This window comes from Papilio polytes, unplaced genomic scaffold (assembly GCF_000836215.1).
Source record: "Papilio polytes unplaced genomic scaffold, Ppol_1.0 DF824169.1, whole genome shotgun sequence".
Classification (NCBI taxonomy): Eukaryota; Metazoa; Arthropoda; class Insecta; order Lepidoptera; family Papilionidae; genus Papilio; species Papilio polytes.
In genome coordinates this window covers 2959733-2977491 of record NW_013525035.1, presented here as the reverse complement: position 1 = coordinate 2977491, position 17759 = coordinate 2959733, and the positions used below count along the sequence as shown (strand labels likewise).

At 44.4% G+C, this 17759-nt stretch overlaps 1 protein-coding gene across 8 annotated transcripts in view; it reads left to right on the top strand.

Moving 5' to 3' along the window:
* Positions 1-17759, top strand: part of LOC106111340 (twitchin) — a 76014-nt gene that overhangs the window by 44180 nt on the left and 14075 nt on the right. For all 8 annotated transcript variants that reach the window (XM_013293371.1, XM_013293373.1, XM_013293370.1 and 5 more), the window contains 25 exons: positions 666-810; positions 1329-1460; positions 1778-1991; positions 2327-2480; positions 2909-3145; positions 3486-3700; positions 3815-4034; positions 4141-9129; positions 9220-9387; positions 9515-9667; positions 9885-10034; positions 10269-10463; positions 11018-11222; positions 11725-11883; positions 12317-12658; positions 13054-13263; positions 13397-13752; positions 13951-14071; positions 14428-14625; positions 14963-15082; positions 15593-15757; positions 16238-16408; positions 16555-16671; positions 16881-17046; positions 17534-17694. In XM_013293371.1, coding sequence (XP_013148825.1) covers positions 666-810; positions 1329-1460; positions 1778-1991; positions 2327-2480; positions 2909-3145; positions 3486-3700; positions 3815-4034; positions 4141-9129; positions 9220-9387; positions 9515-9667; positions 9885-10034; positions 10269-10463; positions 11018-11222; positions 11725-11883; positions 12317-12658; positions 13054-13263; positions 13397-13752; positions 13951-14071; positions 14428-14625; positions 14963-15082; positions 15593-15757; positions 16238-16408; positions 16555-16671; positions 16881-17046; positions 17534-17694 — 9463 coding nt within the window. The remainder of the gene's footprint in view (positions 1-665; positions 811-1328; positions 1461-1777; positions 1992-2326; positions 2481-2908; positions 3146-3485; positions 3701-3814; positions 4035-4140; positions 9130-9219; positions 9388-9514; positions 9668-9884; positions 10035-10268; positions 10464-11017; positions 11223-11724; positions 11884-12316; positions 12659-13053; positions 13264-13396; positions 13753-13950; positions 14072-14427; positions 14626-14962; positions 15083-15592; positions 15758-16237; positions 16409-16554; positions 16672-16880; positions 17047-17533; positions 17695-17759) is intronic.

Here is a 17759-nt window from a genome sequence, read left to right as displayed (position 1 = left end):
GTGAGGTTTTATATTCCAAGTTTAAAGTTTAAAGAACGTTTTATTAGTTGTCTAAATCAAGTATTGCATGACTATAGATTTTTTTCCTAATAACTCACACTTATAAAATATCACATATACAAACAAAAACACATTTTTTTAGTTATATTGATTTTTCAAATTTGTTTCATAAATATAGAAAACCGGCGTTTCGCCTCCCCAAAACAACTAGATATGTAAAACCTAGACGTTTTAGTAAGTGTCTATTACGAAGCCTTGGCAATGGCATATACACCGCCATTTTGAAAGAATGCCACATACTGTAAATCTTATTTTTGTATAAATCTAAGCAAAACTCTCTTGGATTACGTATTTTAATTTGAAAATTAATTGTATCGGTAAGGCTTTATAATAGACACTAACTATAATAACGTTGAAATATGTTGAAACTTTCAAAATGCTGTCATCTGAATGGATTTAATTATTTTTTTTATAAATAAAAAAATCCTTTACTATTTCACTTTTGAAAATATACATTTCATGAGAGCCTTGGCTCCTGCACTAGGTTCCCCTGTGCTGCAGGAGCCAATTCCTTATTTGTGAAGAACAATACATATTCATAAGTGTCTTAACGTAAAATGCAAAAAAAAAGAACATTAAATTTACCACAAAATGAATGTTTGCAGATCTCTGACGTGCACAAAGAAGGTGCGACACTAAAATGGAAGCGGCCGAAGGACGACGGCGGCGCGCCCATCGAGTACTACCAGGTGGACAAGCTGGACACCGAGACTGGCTGCTGGGTGCCCTGCGCGCGCTCCGAGGAGCCAAGTGAGTGCACCTACACTATATTTAATTTACATTAAATGTGCTTCATGTTGCACCTTACGTAACCTGTCTCAAAGTAAATCTTAGTATAGATATGGATTGGAATAATATTATAATAAAATGTGATTTTTTTCCTAATGTTAATTATGAACTTACATTGATTGTTATTCTTTCGGTATAAGCTAAGTCACGTTTCAAACCAAATGCAATATTATTTGAAGAGTATTTCATAATTTTAATATTACCGACCACAAAAATCTTACTTCTTACTTATATTATAAATGCGAAAGTTTAGATGGATGGATGGATGAATGGATGTTTGTTAGAGTTTGTAGCCTAAACGGCTGAACCGATTCCAATGAAATTTGGTATGGATGTAGAGGACAGTCTGGAAGAACACGTAGGCTTCTCACTTTTGTTTTTTAATCCTACGCAGACGGAGTCGTGGGCAAAAGCTCACAATCGCTTTCGTTCATAGATTTACGATTAGTGTGTTTTCATATAATTTGTTTTTGTATCAGAATGCGAAGTAACGGGTCTGACGCCGGGCAAGGAGTACAAGTTCCGCGTGTCTGCCGTCAACTCGGAGGGCGAGTCGGAGCCTCTCGTCTCCGAGACCAGCATCGTCGCCAAGAATCCATTTGATGAACCTGGTAAGATATGCTAAAGCAAATTAATTCCTAACTAAACTGAAAAAAATACTTTTATTACTCTTAATTGGATTTATACAATGATATGTGTTTTAAATGACTACACAGTAGTTATCAGATATATTGGCGGCTCTTAGCTTTGCGCGAGTCGCCAGGGTACTAAGTGCGGTTGACCTTGACCATACAAAATATTTGAAAAGAACTACGTATGTGTTTATTTATTTAATGCCGAAAGTAAAATTACATACGTATATTTAAAGTGCAATGTATCGTAAACCTTCAATTCAGTTTTATTTAAAATTTAATTTTCTATTCCCCAGGAGCGCCAGGCACACCTTCCGTGACTGATTGGGACAAGGACCACGTGGACCTCAAATGGACCCCGCCGAAGGAAGACGGCGGTGCACCCATCGAGGGTTACATCGTGGAGAAGAAGGACAAGTTCGGCAACTGGGAGAAGGCGCTGGAGGTGCCGGCTGGCAAGACCACCGCCACCGTGCCTGACCTTGTCGAAGGTCAGACGTATGAGTTCAGGTTTGTACTATGTTTTATTACTATTTTATGTAAAGACTGGCTTTCGCCCGCGACTCCGTCTTCTTGGAATTAAAAGAATAACAAAAGTTAATAGACTATGTGTTCTTCTAGATTATCCTCTACATGTATACCAAATTTCAACGAAATCTTTTTAGCAATTTAGGCTACAAACTAATAAACATCCTTCCATTTAAACTTTAGCATTTATTATATTAGTATGAAAGTATTTCGGAGTTCAAATATCTTGTCACTGCTCAAAGTAGATGACCTTGAACCGCCATAAATCTTGAAACCCATTCATTTATACCTTTCACGACAAAGAATTGTATATTCAGGGTGCGAGCGGTGAACAAGGCGGGTCCGGGTGAGCCCAGCGACAGCACACACCCCATAGTGGCCAAGCCGCGCAACATGGCGCCCAAGATCGACAGGACCAACCTTATTGATATCAAGATCAAAGTCGGACAGAAGTTTGCATTCGACGTCAAGGTTGGTGAAAACGATAACGAGTTATTTTATTTTAGTTAATATTAGCTGTCCACGCAAACTTCGTTAGCACTGAATTTAAAAAATGGATATCTATAATATTCCCGTGCCTCTACCTTCAACCAGCTACTTTCAAGACAAGGTCCCGACAAAATCGGCCCACCCGTTATAGAGATAGCCTATAATATGCCCGTCCATGTCCGCTACCCTCCAGGGAAAATCTCTTCAAAATCGGACCAATCTTTTCGGGGATTACCCGGAACAAACACGGTTTGCGGACAGACAGACTAAAATGTTTTTAATACGATTTTCGTTATCTGCAACGCAAATTTCCCGAAATCTGGATTTTTCTTTTCATATTACAGACACTCCAATTTTATTATATGTATAGATTGTTAATGTACAGAGAACTAATTTCAAATTATCTTTAGGTGTCAGGTGAACCGATGCCGGAGACGAAGTGGTTCTTAGCTAAGAAGGAGGTGAAGTCGTACGGCGACATGAAGGTGCAGCACTCCGACTACAACACGAAGCTGACGTGCAAGGCGGCCACCAGGTCCGACAGCGGCCGCTACACCATCACCGCGGAGAATGTCAACGGCAAAGACGTGGCGGAGGTCGAGGTGATCGTGCTCAGCGTGCCCAGCCCGCCTGGAGGACCACTCAAGGTACTTTACTAAAATATTAGATAAAATGATGACTAACAGAAGGAGCTGCAGTGAAATTCTTTGAGAAACAATAAATTAAATTTTGGCTTTTTAGATTCTCCTTTGTCAAAGGTAAAGCCACCAAAATGTATATAGAACCTTTTAGAATGTACGTATTTGTAGGTGCGAATTCTAAATTCTCGACTAGAAGAAAAACACCACAAACTACGACCCATACATCAATTTTACTGTCCTTAGTGAAAGTTTATACTACTAAATCCATACGATGTGATTCCTTTAGTGATCAATTAATGACGTATTAGTATATTAGTGCAGTATTTCAATATTCATACACTTCCAGGTATCAGACGTGCACGCAAACGGTGCGAAGCTATCATGGAACCCGCCGGCAGACGACGGCGGCCAACCCATTGAGAAGTATGTGGTGGAGCGCATGGACGAGGCCACGGGCCGCTGGGTGCAGGCCGGGGAGACCCTCGGCCCGGAGACCAGCCTGCCGGTGGACGGCCTGCAGCCCGGACACAAGTACAAGTTCAGAGTACGTGCTGTTAACAGGTACGGTACTTTACTATGATTTTTTTATTATAGCCATTACTCCCTCTTGCGGACTATGCCAGACGCGATAAAAGACTTCTTCATAATTTAGAAATCTTCTATTGTTTTTTTCAGGCAAGGTAAATCAGAACCTCTCACGACACCACACGCTACTGAAGCTAAGAATCCATTCGACGTGGCCGGCAAGCCCGGCACGCCCAAGATCAAGGACTTCGACAAGGACTTTGTGGAGCTGGAATGGACCCGCCCAGAGACCGATGGTGGAGCTCCCATCACGGGATACGTCATCGAGAAGAAGGACCGCTTCTCACCAGACTGGGAGGAGTGTGCTCAGGTACATTTTAAAAAACTGTTGTACAATTTTGTATTTAATTGTAATATATTAAATATTTTAAATATTTAAGTTCTTAATGAAATTTTAACGTCCAACTTATTTTCAGATCGAGGGCGACGTAACTTCCGGTAAAGTTCCCGACCTCATCGAAGGCAATACATACGAGTTCCGCGTCCGCGCCGTCAACAAGGCCGGCAAGGGCGTGCCCAGCGACGGTACAGCGCCGCATCTCGCCAGGCCTAAGAACTTACCACCCAAAATTGACAGGAACTTCATGTTTGATATCAAGATCAAGGTCGGACAGAACTTCGACCTTGAAGTGCCCGTGGCTGGAGAACCGACGCCAACCAAGGAATGGCTGCACGGCGACAACGTTGTCCTTAATACCGACAGGATCAAGATTGTCAATGACGCTCACACCACCAAGTTCCGTGTGATCGACGCTAAGAGAGCAGACTCAGGAACATACACTCTTAAAGCCAAAAACATCAACGGCACCGATTCTGCTACTGTCAAAGTGCTAGTAATGGACGTGCCGACGGCGCCGGAGGGACCGCTGCGAGCAGACGACATCACGAAGTCTGGCTGCTCGCTGCGCTGGCGCCCGCCTAAGGACGACGGCGGCTGTGAGATCACACACTATGTTGTTGAGAAAATGGACCAAGAAAATCTCCGCTGGGTGCCCGCCGGAGAAGTGCAAGGTTGCCACATACGTATTGATCATCTGATTGAAGGACACGACTACAACTTCCGCGTCCGCGCCGTCAACAAACAAGGCGAGTCGCAACCGCTAGTAGGCCAGGAAGCGATCACTGCCAAGGACCCGTACGGAACACCAGACAAACCTGGCACCCCGGTGGTCAAAGACTGGGACAAAGACCATATGGACTTGGAATGGGTACCGCCCAAGAAAGATGGTGGTACTCCAATCACAGGATACATTATCGAAGCCAAGAAGAAGTACGGACCTTGGGAAGTCGCAGCCACTGTACCTGGAAACCAAACTACAGCTACGGTACCAGGATTACAAGAAGGAGAGGAGTACGAGTTCAGAGTTATCGCTGTGAACAAAGCAGGTAATGGTGAACCGAGTGACGCATCCACTCCGCAAGTGGCTAAAGCCAGATTCTGCGCTCCGCACTTCGACAAGATGTTGCTCGCTGACAAGACCGTCAAGGCAGGACAACGCATACAGTATGAGATACCGATCGAAGCATCACCTAAGCCGACAGTCGAATGGCAGATCAACGGCAAAGTTGTTCAGCCATCAGATAGAATCGACATTCAAATTTTGCACAACAGGGTTATCTTAGACATTCCATTCTCCGTCCGCTCCGACGGAGGAGTTTACAAACTGACATTGAAGAATGATCTTGGAGTTTGTTCAGCTTCGGCTCAAGTCACAGTACTAGACAAACCGTCCAGGCCGGAGAAGCCGCTCGTGGTCTCCGATGTTACAAAGGATTCGTGCTCGCTGTCATGGAAGGTGCCGCTCGACGACGGTGGATCACCAATCTTACATTATGTCATAGAGAAAATGGACTTATCTCGCGGTACGTGGTCGGATGCCGGCATGAGCACCTTCCTTTCCCACCAAGTGACAAGATTAATACACATGAAGGAATATCTGTTTAGAGTGAGCGCAGTTAACGCTATCGGTCAATCTGAACCTTTAGAATTGGACCGCGCTATTGTAGCGAAGAACGAATTCGATGAACCTTCCGCTCCTGGCAAACCTGTAGCAACAGACTGGAGCAAGGATCACGTAGATTTGGAATGGGCCGCACCCAAATCCGACGGCGGTGCACCCATTACTGGATACATTGTCCAAAAGAAGGAGAAGGGAAGCCCGTACTGGGTAAATGCGGTCCATGTGCCTTCTAAACAGACCAAGGCAACGGTGCCAGATCTAATAGAAGGTCAAGACTATGAATTTAGAGTTATCGCCGTCAATCAAGCCGGACAATCTGAACCTAGTGAACCTTCTGATATTATCACTGCCAAGGACAGATTTGTCGCACCTAAAATCATCACACCACTTAAGGAGGTTCGTATCAAGGCCGGTCTTATTTTCCACGTGGACGTGGACTTTATCGGAGAGCCTATACCGGAGGTCAAATGGACTTGCGAAGGCAGAACTGTGGTAACCAACGAGAGGACTACAGTCACCTCGGTGGGACATCACACTATTATTCATACTGTGAACTGCAAGCGTTCAGATGCTGGCAAATACAACTTATTCTTGAAGAATGACTCTGGAACTGACGAGGGCAGCTTCGAACTGATCGTATTGGATGTTCCGGGAGCACCACAGCCTCCATTCGAGTACGAGGAGATCACTGCTCAATCTGTTACCTTGTCATGGAAGCCACCTAAAGACAACGGCGGCAGTGAACTTACCGCCTACGTCATTGAAAAACGTGATCTAACTCATGGCGGCGGCTGGGTTCCGGCCGTTACTTATATCAACCCTAAAAATACACACGCAACTGTTCCTCGTCTCTCCGAGGGTACCAAGTACGAGTTCAGAGTGTTCGCAGAAAACTTGCAGGGTCGGTCCGAACCTCTCGTGACCGACAAACCTGTTGTTGCCAAAAACCAATATACCGTACCTGGCAAACCAGGAAAACCAGAGCTCGTATCTGCGGATAAGGACCATATTAAGATCAAGTGGTCTTCGCCAATCTCGAACGGTGGCTCAAACATTCTAGGCTACGATGTCGAAAGAAGAGACAAAGCTACAGGCAGATGGATCAAGGTCAACAAGGAACCTGTTAGGTTCAACGAGTACGAAGACGATAGAGTACAAGAAGGTCACCAGTACGAATACAGAGTATCTGCTGTTAACGCAGCCGGACCTGGTCAGCCTTCTGAGCCGTCTAATGTTATCATTGCTAAGCCGATGAAGGAGAAACCGAAACTGTCTCTTGACCACCTCATCGGTCGTAAGATTAAGGTTCGCGCTGGTGAACCGATTAATATTAACATTCCAATCGCAGGTGCTCCGACACCGAAGATAACCTGGACCAAGGGCGCCATCCCGCTCGTTCCTTCACACAGACTTTCCTCTGAGACTAGTCCCGATGAGACAAAGCTTAGCATTGAGAAGTCTACCAGAGACGATGCTGGCAAATACACTATCACTGCAACTAATGAATATGGCAAAGACTCTGCTGACATTGAGGTTATTGTCGTCGACAAACCTGGTATACCGAAGGGACCATTGTCATGCACACCTGTTACACACGAAACTATGAGTCTGACCTGGTTACCGCCCACAGACGACGGTGGCAGTGAAATTACTGGCTACGTCGTTGAGGTTGCGGAATTCGGTGTCAACGACTGGCGCACTGTGGCCGGTTTCTGTCCGAAATGCTCGTTCACTGTTAAGAATCTAACCGAAGGCAAGAAATACGTCTTTAGAGTACGAGCTGAGAACTTGTACGGACTCTCCGAACCGCTGGAGAGCAAGCCGATTATAGCTAAACTGCCTTTCGATCCACCTGATGCACCAGACACGCCTAAGATCACTGGCTACAGTGCAAACAGCTGCTCCCTTGAATGGCAACCGCCGACTAACACTGGCGGAAAGCCTATTACCGGTTACAACGTCGAAAAGAGGGAACGTGGTGGTGAATGGGTAAAGGTTAACAACTATCCTACACCCAACACGTGCTACACCGTCCAAGACTTACGCGAGGGTAACCGCTATGAATTCCGTGTTATCGCAGTCAACGAAGCCGGCCCTGGCAAACCCAGTAAACCGACCGAACCTATTATTGCACAAACTCAGAGGCTCAAACCCAGCGCTCCCGAGGCACCTAAGCCCGACAGAATCACTAAAGATTCGGTCACACTCTCGTGGAGACCGCCAAAGAGCGATGGCGGCGCTAAGATTAAGGGATATATCATTCAACAGAAGGCCAAGGGAGACAAAGACTGGAAAGACGTTAACGACACACCTATTCCAAGCCTTGTTCATACGGTACCGAAACTCAAAGAAGGCGAAGAATATCAGTTCAGAGTTATTGCCGTTAATGAAGTTGGCAATTCGGAGCCCAGCAAACCTACTGCCGATATTACGATTGCAGAACAACCGAACAAACCTTGCATGGATCTCGGCGGTGTGCGTGACATCACCGTACGCGCTGGTGAAGATTTCTCTATTCACGTGCCTTACACCGGTTTCCCGCAACCGACCGCATCTTGGTTCGCCGACGATAACCTCCTTGACGTCGACCGCGACTCGAGGATATTCCAGAAGATCACACCGGACTCCGCTTCGCTCGTGGTTAAGAACGCCAAGAGATCAGACGGAGGCCAGTATAGATTGCAACTCCGCAACCCATCCGGATACGACACGGCCACGATCAACGTGCGCGTCCTCGACAGACCAGGCAAGCCTGAAAACCTTCGTGCTGATGAATTCGAGGGCGAAGCGCTCACGCTTTACTGGAATCCGCCTAAAGACAATGGTGGCGGAGAGATCACAAACTACGTTGTGGAAAAACGCGAAGCACGTTCACCCACTTGGACCAAGGTCTCCGGATACGTCACGACACCGTTCCTCCGCGTAAAGAACTTGACCGTTGGCAGGGACTACGAGTTCAGAGTCATGGCTGAGAACCAATACGGCCAATCGGAGCCAGCGCAGACTACCGAGCCGATCAAGGCGAGACATCCGTTCGATCCGCCAGGCCCGCCTGGCGTGCCACGGTCCGTCGAGACCACGGAGTCATCCATTACAGTCACGTGGTCCAAGCCACGCAACGACGGTGGCTCCCCGATCACCGGATACATCCTCGAAAAGAGGCTTATCACAGAAGACAAATGGACAAAGGCGTGCCACGCACACATTCCAGACACGACGTACCGTGTGACCGGGCTGATCGAGAACCACGAGTACGAGTTCCGTGTAAGCGCAGTGAATGCAGCAGGACAGGGACCATACTCGCAGAGCTCGGACGCGATCCGCGCCTGCGCCCCGCCCAACTGCCCGCGCATCACCAGCGACCTCAGCCTGCGCGACATCACCGTCATCGCCGGCGAGGAGATCAAGATCACTGTTCCCTTCACCGGCAACCCGAGACCGAAGGTAAATTTATAGTTTATTAACTACCACAACTGTAACTATAATTAAAATGTATTATAATTCCTATGAATAAAATGCTTCCTACATTCTCAGGTGTCATGGATTGTGAACAACGACGAGGTGTTCCCGGACAACCGTATCAGGTTCGTGACGTCAGACCGCGACACGGTGTTCCTCAACAGCAGCGCCAAGCGCTCCGACACCGGCTCCTACACCGTGCAGCTCCTCAACTGCGAGGGCTCTGACAGCGGTACCTGCAGGGTGAGTCACTTTTTGGTTACTGGTGTAATATTAAAAGATGTATGGATAAACTGAACATATATATTCTTTCCTTCTGTTATGGTTGGTTGTATATTTCACTTTTATAACCAATAACATTGTTCCACAGGTGCTGGTTGTAGACAAACCATCTCCTCCAGTAGGCCCTCTGGACTGCTCCGACATCACGCCGGACACTTGCACGCTGTCATGGAAACCACCGCTAGATGACGGCGGCTCTCCCATCACTAATTACATTGTAGAGAAGCTGGACAATACTGGCGTAAGTATTTATCTTGTTTGAAAATAACTTAAAATGTAAAGTTGTCTTTGAAGATGTTTGGACTGTGAAAACCTTCGACTTAGGAATTCAAATCAAGTAGGAAAGAAACTGAAGAACAACTAAACAGTGCCAATGATAACTCAATAGATTGATTAAAATTAATTTCACAAATACATATTTTTTATTGTCATTTTTACGTTTTTTTTTTAACTTACAGGTGTGGTCGAAGATATCTTCGTTTGTACGCAACTGTCATTACAATGTAATGGGATTAGAACCAAACAAGAGATATACGTTCCGCGTTCGCGCTGAAAACCAATACGGCGTTTCTGAACCTCTTAGCATGGACGACTCTATTACTGCTAAGGTTTGTAGTATTCTTTTTAATAGCATGCACTCGAAAGACTAAATGATCGCATTGACCAAAATAAATTAATAACACAATAAAATTTTGGATCCTTTAACAGTTATCTATTCTTTATTTGTCCAAAACAACATTACCAAAAACAACTCTCATAAGCCAATCTAAATATATGATTAATGTTTTTATCTTGTATATCTTTGTATATTCTTATTATTAATGTTAATGTACATGATCCAGTACTCGTTCACTGTCCCGGACGCGCCGGGCATGCCGCGCGTGCTGGACTGGGATGGCTCCACGGCCACCGTGTCGTGGGACAGGCCGCGCTCCGACGGCGGCGCGCGCATACAAGGATACAAGGTCGAGTTCAGAGACGTACAGGACAGCGTCTGGTCCAGTGCTGACTACCTCGTCAAGGAATGTAATTACCAGGTCAGTGGATTTCAAACGGTGTAAATGATGATTGCAAACGCTTATCACCATCATCACCAGCTCACTATACGTCCCCACTGAGGGGCAGGCAGCCTACCTTATGTTGGAGTGACTAGGCCTTAGTCAACCAAGCTGGCCCAGTGAGAGTTGGTTGACATCACACGTATCTTTGAATTTTTTCGCCGATATCTGCAGGTCGATGTTTTCCTTCACCGTAAGAATGTCGGGTAAATTATTAAAAAAATTCAAATATTACATTGGTACATGGCGGGTTTCGAACCCCTGTAGTTTACAAGTCAAGTATCAAAACCGCTGAATCGCCGACACTCCAAACTCTTGTTGTCACTAACTTGCCCTTATCGTCGACACAGTATGTGCTGCTCTTCCATACATTTCTATCAGCCGTCATATCTAAATCCACTTCCTTCTTAATCATAACCTCTTTCACACAACCCATCATTCTTTCATCGGTCTTTATCTTTGTAGCCATCCACTTTCTGGTTAGAATTACAAAAATAACATGTAGATTATAGATTTCACACAAATTTATCCAGGCTTACAATCTGGAGCCTGGCCACGAGTACGAGTTCCGCGTCCGCGCGAAGAACGCGGCGGGTCTGAGCAAGCACTCGGCGAGCTCTGCGCCGTTCCGCGTGCGCGCGCGCGCCGCCCCGCCCTCCGCGCCGCAGAGCCCGCGCGTGCTGCGTGTCGGACGCAACTACGTAGACCTCGTGTGGCAGCCGCCCGCTAGCGACGGAGGTAATATACTAAACTCTACATATCTTGTTGCAAAATGTCTGTCTTGATTGTAAAATAATAGCTGGACTCTTCTTGGCTTATTCAAAAAGCACTACAAGTTAACAATTTTTTGTTGTACAAAAATATCTGACTTCTGTCTTGATTTATACTTGTGTGATGGTAACGATGTGTACCCAAAGATGTTTAATATATAGACGAGAGATAATGAACGAATTATTTTCAACAGTACTTTCTCTGAAAAGTATTCCACCTCCTGTCCTGTATTGACATTTTTAAAATATAATAAAGGAGACATAAGTTCAGACTTCACACACTTCACACTTCGTATTGGAATGTCTTTGGTTAACTGGCGAAATTGAAATTTTCTTCTCTTAAATGTAGTTTTTTTTTAAATGCCATAAATTGAAACGGGTAGTAAATTGAACAATTGAAATGCATCATCATGCATTCACCACGAGGTGTCAGTTATTGTGGGCGTGGTGTAACGGTATACGTGTTCCAGGTTCCCGTATAACCGGGTACATAATCGAGCGGCGCGAGACGAGCAGCTCGGTGTGGCTGAAGTGCAACGACTACAACGTGCAGGACACCAGCTACACCGCGCTGCAGCTGCACGAGCGCGCCGACTACGAGTTCAGAATTATTGCTGTTAATGCTGCTGGTGAGTTTGTTCTACCTTACCTTACGTACCATACGTACCATACGTACCATATCGACGGTCTCTTAAACTCAAGTAATCTTAAATATCTACTAATTTTATAGGAGATTACATTAAACCCCAAACATCTGCAATTTGTTTTATATTTATCATCTTTTCTGTTAGAAATATATAAAAGTGTTGTACAAGCCTTTTTAAAGCAGTGAAAGAGTTGACAGATATCATGAAAAAAGAAAAGATTTATATCATATCAAATGTCTTTATGACTATGGTTAAATTTTACTGTATATAATTAAAATACTTGATTGCTTTGGCGTTGCGGATGTCCATGGATGTCGGGTTAGTTAATGTTATGCTATTCGCTGCTTGTTTGCCTCTTTTTTAATAAAAAAAATGTCAGATATCAAGTACCAAGCAAAGTCATGTATGTTTCCAGGTAAATCTGAGCCATCCAGTTGTACCACACCGGTGCGCACTGGAGAGGAAGCTGGCGGCGTCAAACCGGAGTGGCTGAAACCACTGCCGGCCACGCTGACAGCGCCGCTGGGCCGGCCCTACACGCTGCAATGCCAAGCCAGTGGCACGCCAGTACCAACTGGACGCTGGCTCAAGAATGGCCGCGAGATCGTGCTCGGCGCTAGGTATATTGCGGAGTCACGTGAGGGTACGCTGAAGCTGAATATCCTGGAGGTGGCGGATGGTGACGAGGGTGACTACACCTGCGAAGCTGTCAACAGCCTCGGATTTATCTACTGTATCGCACATCTTAAGATTGGAAGTAAGTGTATTGTAAACTGACTGTAGTCAGCATTATAATTGGCATCTTTGTATTTATTTGTCTTCTAATTAAAGTGAAATTTTTATACTAGTTCTTGCTCATGTTTATGTCCGAATTAAATTTCAAAAAAGTAAAACAATAGCCAAAGTTACTTAATGATAACGTCGCTTTTTTGTGAAAAAGTTCGAAATAGGCCCCAAAAGTTTTTAAATTATTTCAGTACATAAAAAAATATGATTCCTCTTTATAATATTAGTATAGAATCAAACTTTACGCATTTTAACGATCAAGGTTTTTAGATAAAAAATCATTTGGATTGTAGTATTGTTTAATGTAGTCTTAAAATGAATGAATGACTGAATGAGTAACGTAACTTAATGAATGAACGTCCCCAGGTCCACCTCGCATCACACGCATGCCGGGCGACCTCCACCTACCGGAACACGACAACACAAAGATAAAGATCCTGTACACGGGCGACCAGCCGGTCGACGTGACGTTGTCGCGTGACGGCCGCGTGCTCTCGGAGACACCGCACTTCAAGTACACAGTCTTCGATGATTATATTCTCATCTTTATCAAGGATATTACTAAAGATGATATGGGTAAGTCCTTTAGATATCTTATTTAGATTTCTGTATTTTACATTTGTTTAGTGAATATAAAAGTTGTTTTTTTTTTATAATAAAATTGACACGCTTTTGTTCTACATTACAATATATATGTTTTTATCTCCAGGTATATACAAATTGACGATCAAGAATAACTCTGGTGAGACATCAGACACGTTCTCTGTGACCGTGACCGGCTTGCCAGGACCACCACAAGGCCCGCTCGAAGTGAGCGATATAACGCGTCATACGTGCACGTTGTCATGGAAACCGCCCGCATACGACGGAGGGCTGCCAATCACGCACTACGTGGTCGAACGTATCGATGTGTCTGGTACCACTTGGATAACCATCGCGTCTTCTGTACGTGATACTAAGTTCACTGTGCACGGACTGACAGAAGGACAAGAGTACAACTTTAGGGTCCACGCCGCCAATGATAATGGAATCGGACCAGGATTGGAAGGTGTCAACCCTGTTAAGGTAATGCATTTTTATAAGGACTCTTTTGTTAAGCATTTTTCCTCTTTAGTGTCTCGAAAAACTCTTCCTAAACTTCTGTCAGACTGAAAATCATTTGTCATTTAAACAATCTGTTAGCGTATACTTCTCATAGCAGTTCAGAGAGCGAGAGCGTCAATTTTCAATTACTTAATTGAATCATAAACGTATAACTTGTAGGCGAAGGCACCATTCGACCCGCCATCAGCACCAGGCGTGCCTAAGATCTTAGAAGTGGGCGGACACTTCGTACATCTGGAATGGGAGAAACCCGAAAGCGATGGAGGCGCTAGGATACAAGGTAAATGGCAGAAACAAGAAACTCACTTAACTCACACCTGTAACACAGAGGGGTAGGCAGAGACTACGTACTTCCTTTTGGCTCAATTCTAATAGCTCACACGTATGATCTAGATTCATGCATCCATTTATATACGCGTCTTAAGTTCTGTTTTAACAAAAAAAAAAACAGAACACGTTTTTAATCATCATTATCATCACCAGCTCGTTATACGTCCCCACTGAGTTGCTCGAAACCTATCCTAAGTTAGGGTGACCAGGCCATAATCAACCATGCTATCCCACTACTGGTTGACACGTTTTTACCACATTACATTATAAAAAACCGTAGAATAATATTAAACGTATATTATCCAGGTTATTGGGTAGATAAACGCGAGGTAGGGTCTAGCAGCTGGCAGCGTGTGAACGCGACGCTGTGTCTGCCGACGCAGCTGAACTGCGCCAACCTGGTGGAAGGTCGTCAGTACGAGTTCCAGGTGACGGCGCAGAATGAAGCTGGAGTGTCCCCGCCAAGTACTGCCTCGCAGCAAGTCAAGGTCGTCGATCCTAAGGGTAAGTTAACCTGGATTTGAAGGGGGGACTGGTGGGTGGGGCTTAAATAACTGTAGGAGGTTAAGGACCTGTCCCACCAATGGGACATGGGCTGATAGCTAAAAAATGACGTCACTGTCAGATAAAGTAACAAAATCCGATATTTCCATCACATATTTTACTTAAAAGTATAATAAACTTAAGTACTACGTATATCTATCATAAAAGAGAAATAATAAAAATGGAAAAATAAACTGAAGGTGTTTTGAACATTTCAAATGTTTTATTAAAATTATAATTCTTGATGTAGACATATCAAATACATGATTGTGCAAAGCTTTATGTTTTATGTGTACAGCGGCAACGCCACCTGAGATCGTGAAGCCTCTGAAGAACGCCAACTGCATACAGAACCACAACGCCAAGTTCCAGTGCACCATCACTGGATCACCTAAACCAACCATCACCTGGTATAAGGGTAAGTTCTCACAGTATTCGATTAGATACAAGTGTCTTAGCTTCTACATAACACGGAAACGAAATATTTTATGTACGTTACTAGCTCACTATACATCTCCACTGAGGGTCGGAGCCTACCCTAAGTAAGGGGTAAGTCCTTAGTCAACCACGCTTGCCCCCTGCGGGTTGACTTCACATATATCTTTGAATTTCTTCGCCCATAAGTGCAGTATCACGTTGTTTTCCTTCATCGTAATAACGTCGGGTAAATTGTGTAAATACTCAATTAATGTTATTTAACTAGTTCAATATCATAAAAGTTAATACTGACTCTAGTTTAAAAATGAGTGTCTTTTGATCTTTTTTACAAGTTTTAAAGGGATATCAAAGTATTTTACGTACTGCACGCATACGTGCGTGCACGTATACCTGACTAGGTTTTATTTAATTATCATGGGTATTTTAATTCAGGTCTACAACTTCATATTAATTATTCCTTACAATAAATATGTGTGTTTGTTTGTCGTAGGTGCCCGTGAGATAGGCAACGGTCCGCGGTACCGCATCTGGAGCGAGGGTGACAACCACTTCCTGACGGTGGCGGACGTGTTCGGCGAGGACGCGGACGAGTACGTGTGCCGCGCCGTCAACCGCGCCGGCGTCAAGAGCACGCGCGCAGAGCTGCTCATCATGAGTCAGTTGACACATATATCTATACTATACTAGCTGTTGCACGTGATCTCGTCCACGTGTAAATAAGAAATAAGGCCTATGTTACTCACAGATAAATTACCTTTCTAACGGTAAAAGAACTTTTAAAATCGGCTAGTTTTTGAGTTAATAAAATACATTCAAAAATATAAATCTATCCTCTCTATAATATATAGTAAAATGACAGCAATCACTGTACATTTTTGAACAAGCCTTTTTTTACAATACGCTACAGACTATATATTTTCACGTTATTGAGTTTAGTAAGTAAAATGGAAAAATAACCGTTATGCGGGAAAGGGACAAAACCATAAGTTGACAAAATCAAGGAAGCAAGGTTGCCATGGTAACGGTAATTGTTATCCAATATCAAAGGCATCCTGTTTGACATCTCGCTAGAGATAAGCGAAGCTAACTAAGCGTCTTTGATACAAGAAATAATATTTTCATTTTCTTTTTCCAGCTGCACCGAAACTGAACGTTCCGCCTCGGTTCCGCGACACGGCGTACTTCGACAAGGGAGAGAACGTCGTCATCAAGATCCCCTTCACTGGCCACCCCGTGCCCAAGATCACGTGGGTGCGTGAAGGAGAGACCATCGAGTCTGGTCTCCACTACCATGTCGAGAGGAAAGGTACGTATGGACACTTAAATCTGTTTAAATAAGGTCGTCGGTGACTTTCAGGGCCCTGAACAGAAATTGACACCAAAAGTCAGTGAATTACAGTAAAGCCTATCCTCCTTTCTTAAAAGTTACATTTTAATTAAATGTTCTTTCAGAGCGCCACGCTATCTTAACAATCCGTGACGCCAGCAAGATGGACTCCGGTCCGTACAGGATCACCGCGGAGAATGAACTGGGACAGGACTCGGCTGTTATCAACATTGAAATTAGTGGTATGCATATATTTCAAATTATTTTATATAACATTTACATGCCATTTATATACCTGGCATTATCTAATTTACTTTTTAGTCGTAAATTTTTTACGAAAAAATGAAAAAAAAAAACATATTTTAAATACGAACTTTCATCACTGTTCGTTCTTTTAATCGATGTCATTCGTTCTCTCGCTCAGTCATTCATTCATTCGTTAATTCCGTAGACCGTCCGGACCCGCCGCGGTTCCCTGCCGTGGACAGCATCGGCGTGGACTCGCTGGCGGTGAGCTGGCGCGCGCCGGTATGGGACGGCGGCTCCGACATCACCAGCTACCTGCTGGAGAAGAGGGAGCACCCCATGACCAGCTGGATACGAGTCGGCACCACCAGGTTATTATTATATACTACTAGCCTTCGCCCACGACACCGTCTGCCTGGAAATAAATAATATAATAAAAGTACAACGATTAAACTATTACATCTATGCCAAATTTCACGGAGATGCATTCAGCCGTTAAGGCTACAAACTAACCAACATCAATCCATCTAAACTTTATTTAAAATATAAGTAAAACAAGATGGCAAACGAGCAAGCCACCTGAATCCGCCAAAATGGCGAAGCGACCGCTGCCCATAGACCAGCGCAATTGCAGATGCATTGCCTACCTATACCCGAAGGAGGTGAAACACATAAAGGGGATATTTCCCTTTTCTATCCGTCTTCTCCACGGTTAAAACTAACTTCTCATCTTTTAAGGAAAGAGAAAGGGCTATTAGGCCTCTCGCACATACATTCATCGGACTTTATGCGGAATTGCTTCCGCCTCCTGCATTTCGTATAATGTTAAGGTTTGCTAAACTGTTATTTTTCATGCAGGTTCACCACAATGGCGGTGACGGGTCTAGTCCCCGGCAAGCAGTACGAGTTCCGCGTCTACGCAGAGAATATCTACGGCCGCTCGGAACCCAGCGAGCCTACCACGCTCGTACAGACAAAGTCCATCATCAAAAAGGAGTTCAAGAAGAAGGAATATCCAGGTAAGAAACTGCCACACAGTCAATGAATAAATACTAAGGAAGACAAAGTTACGCAGAATTAGCTT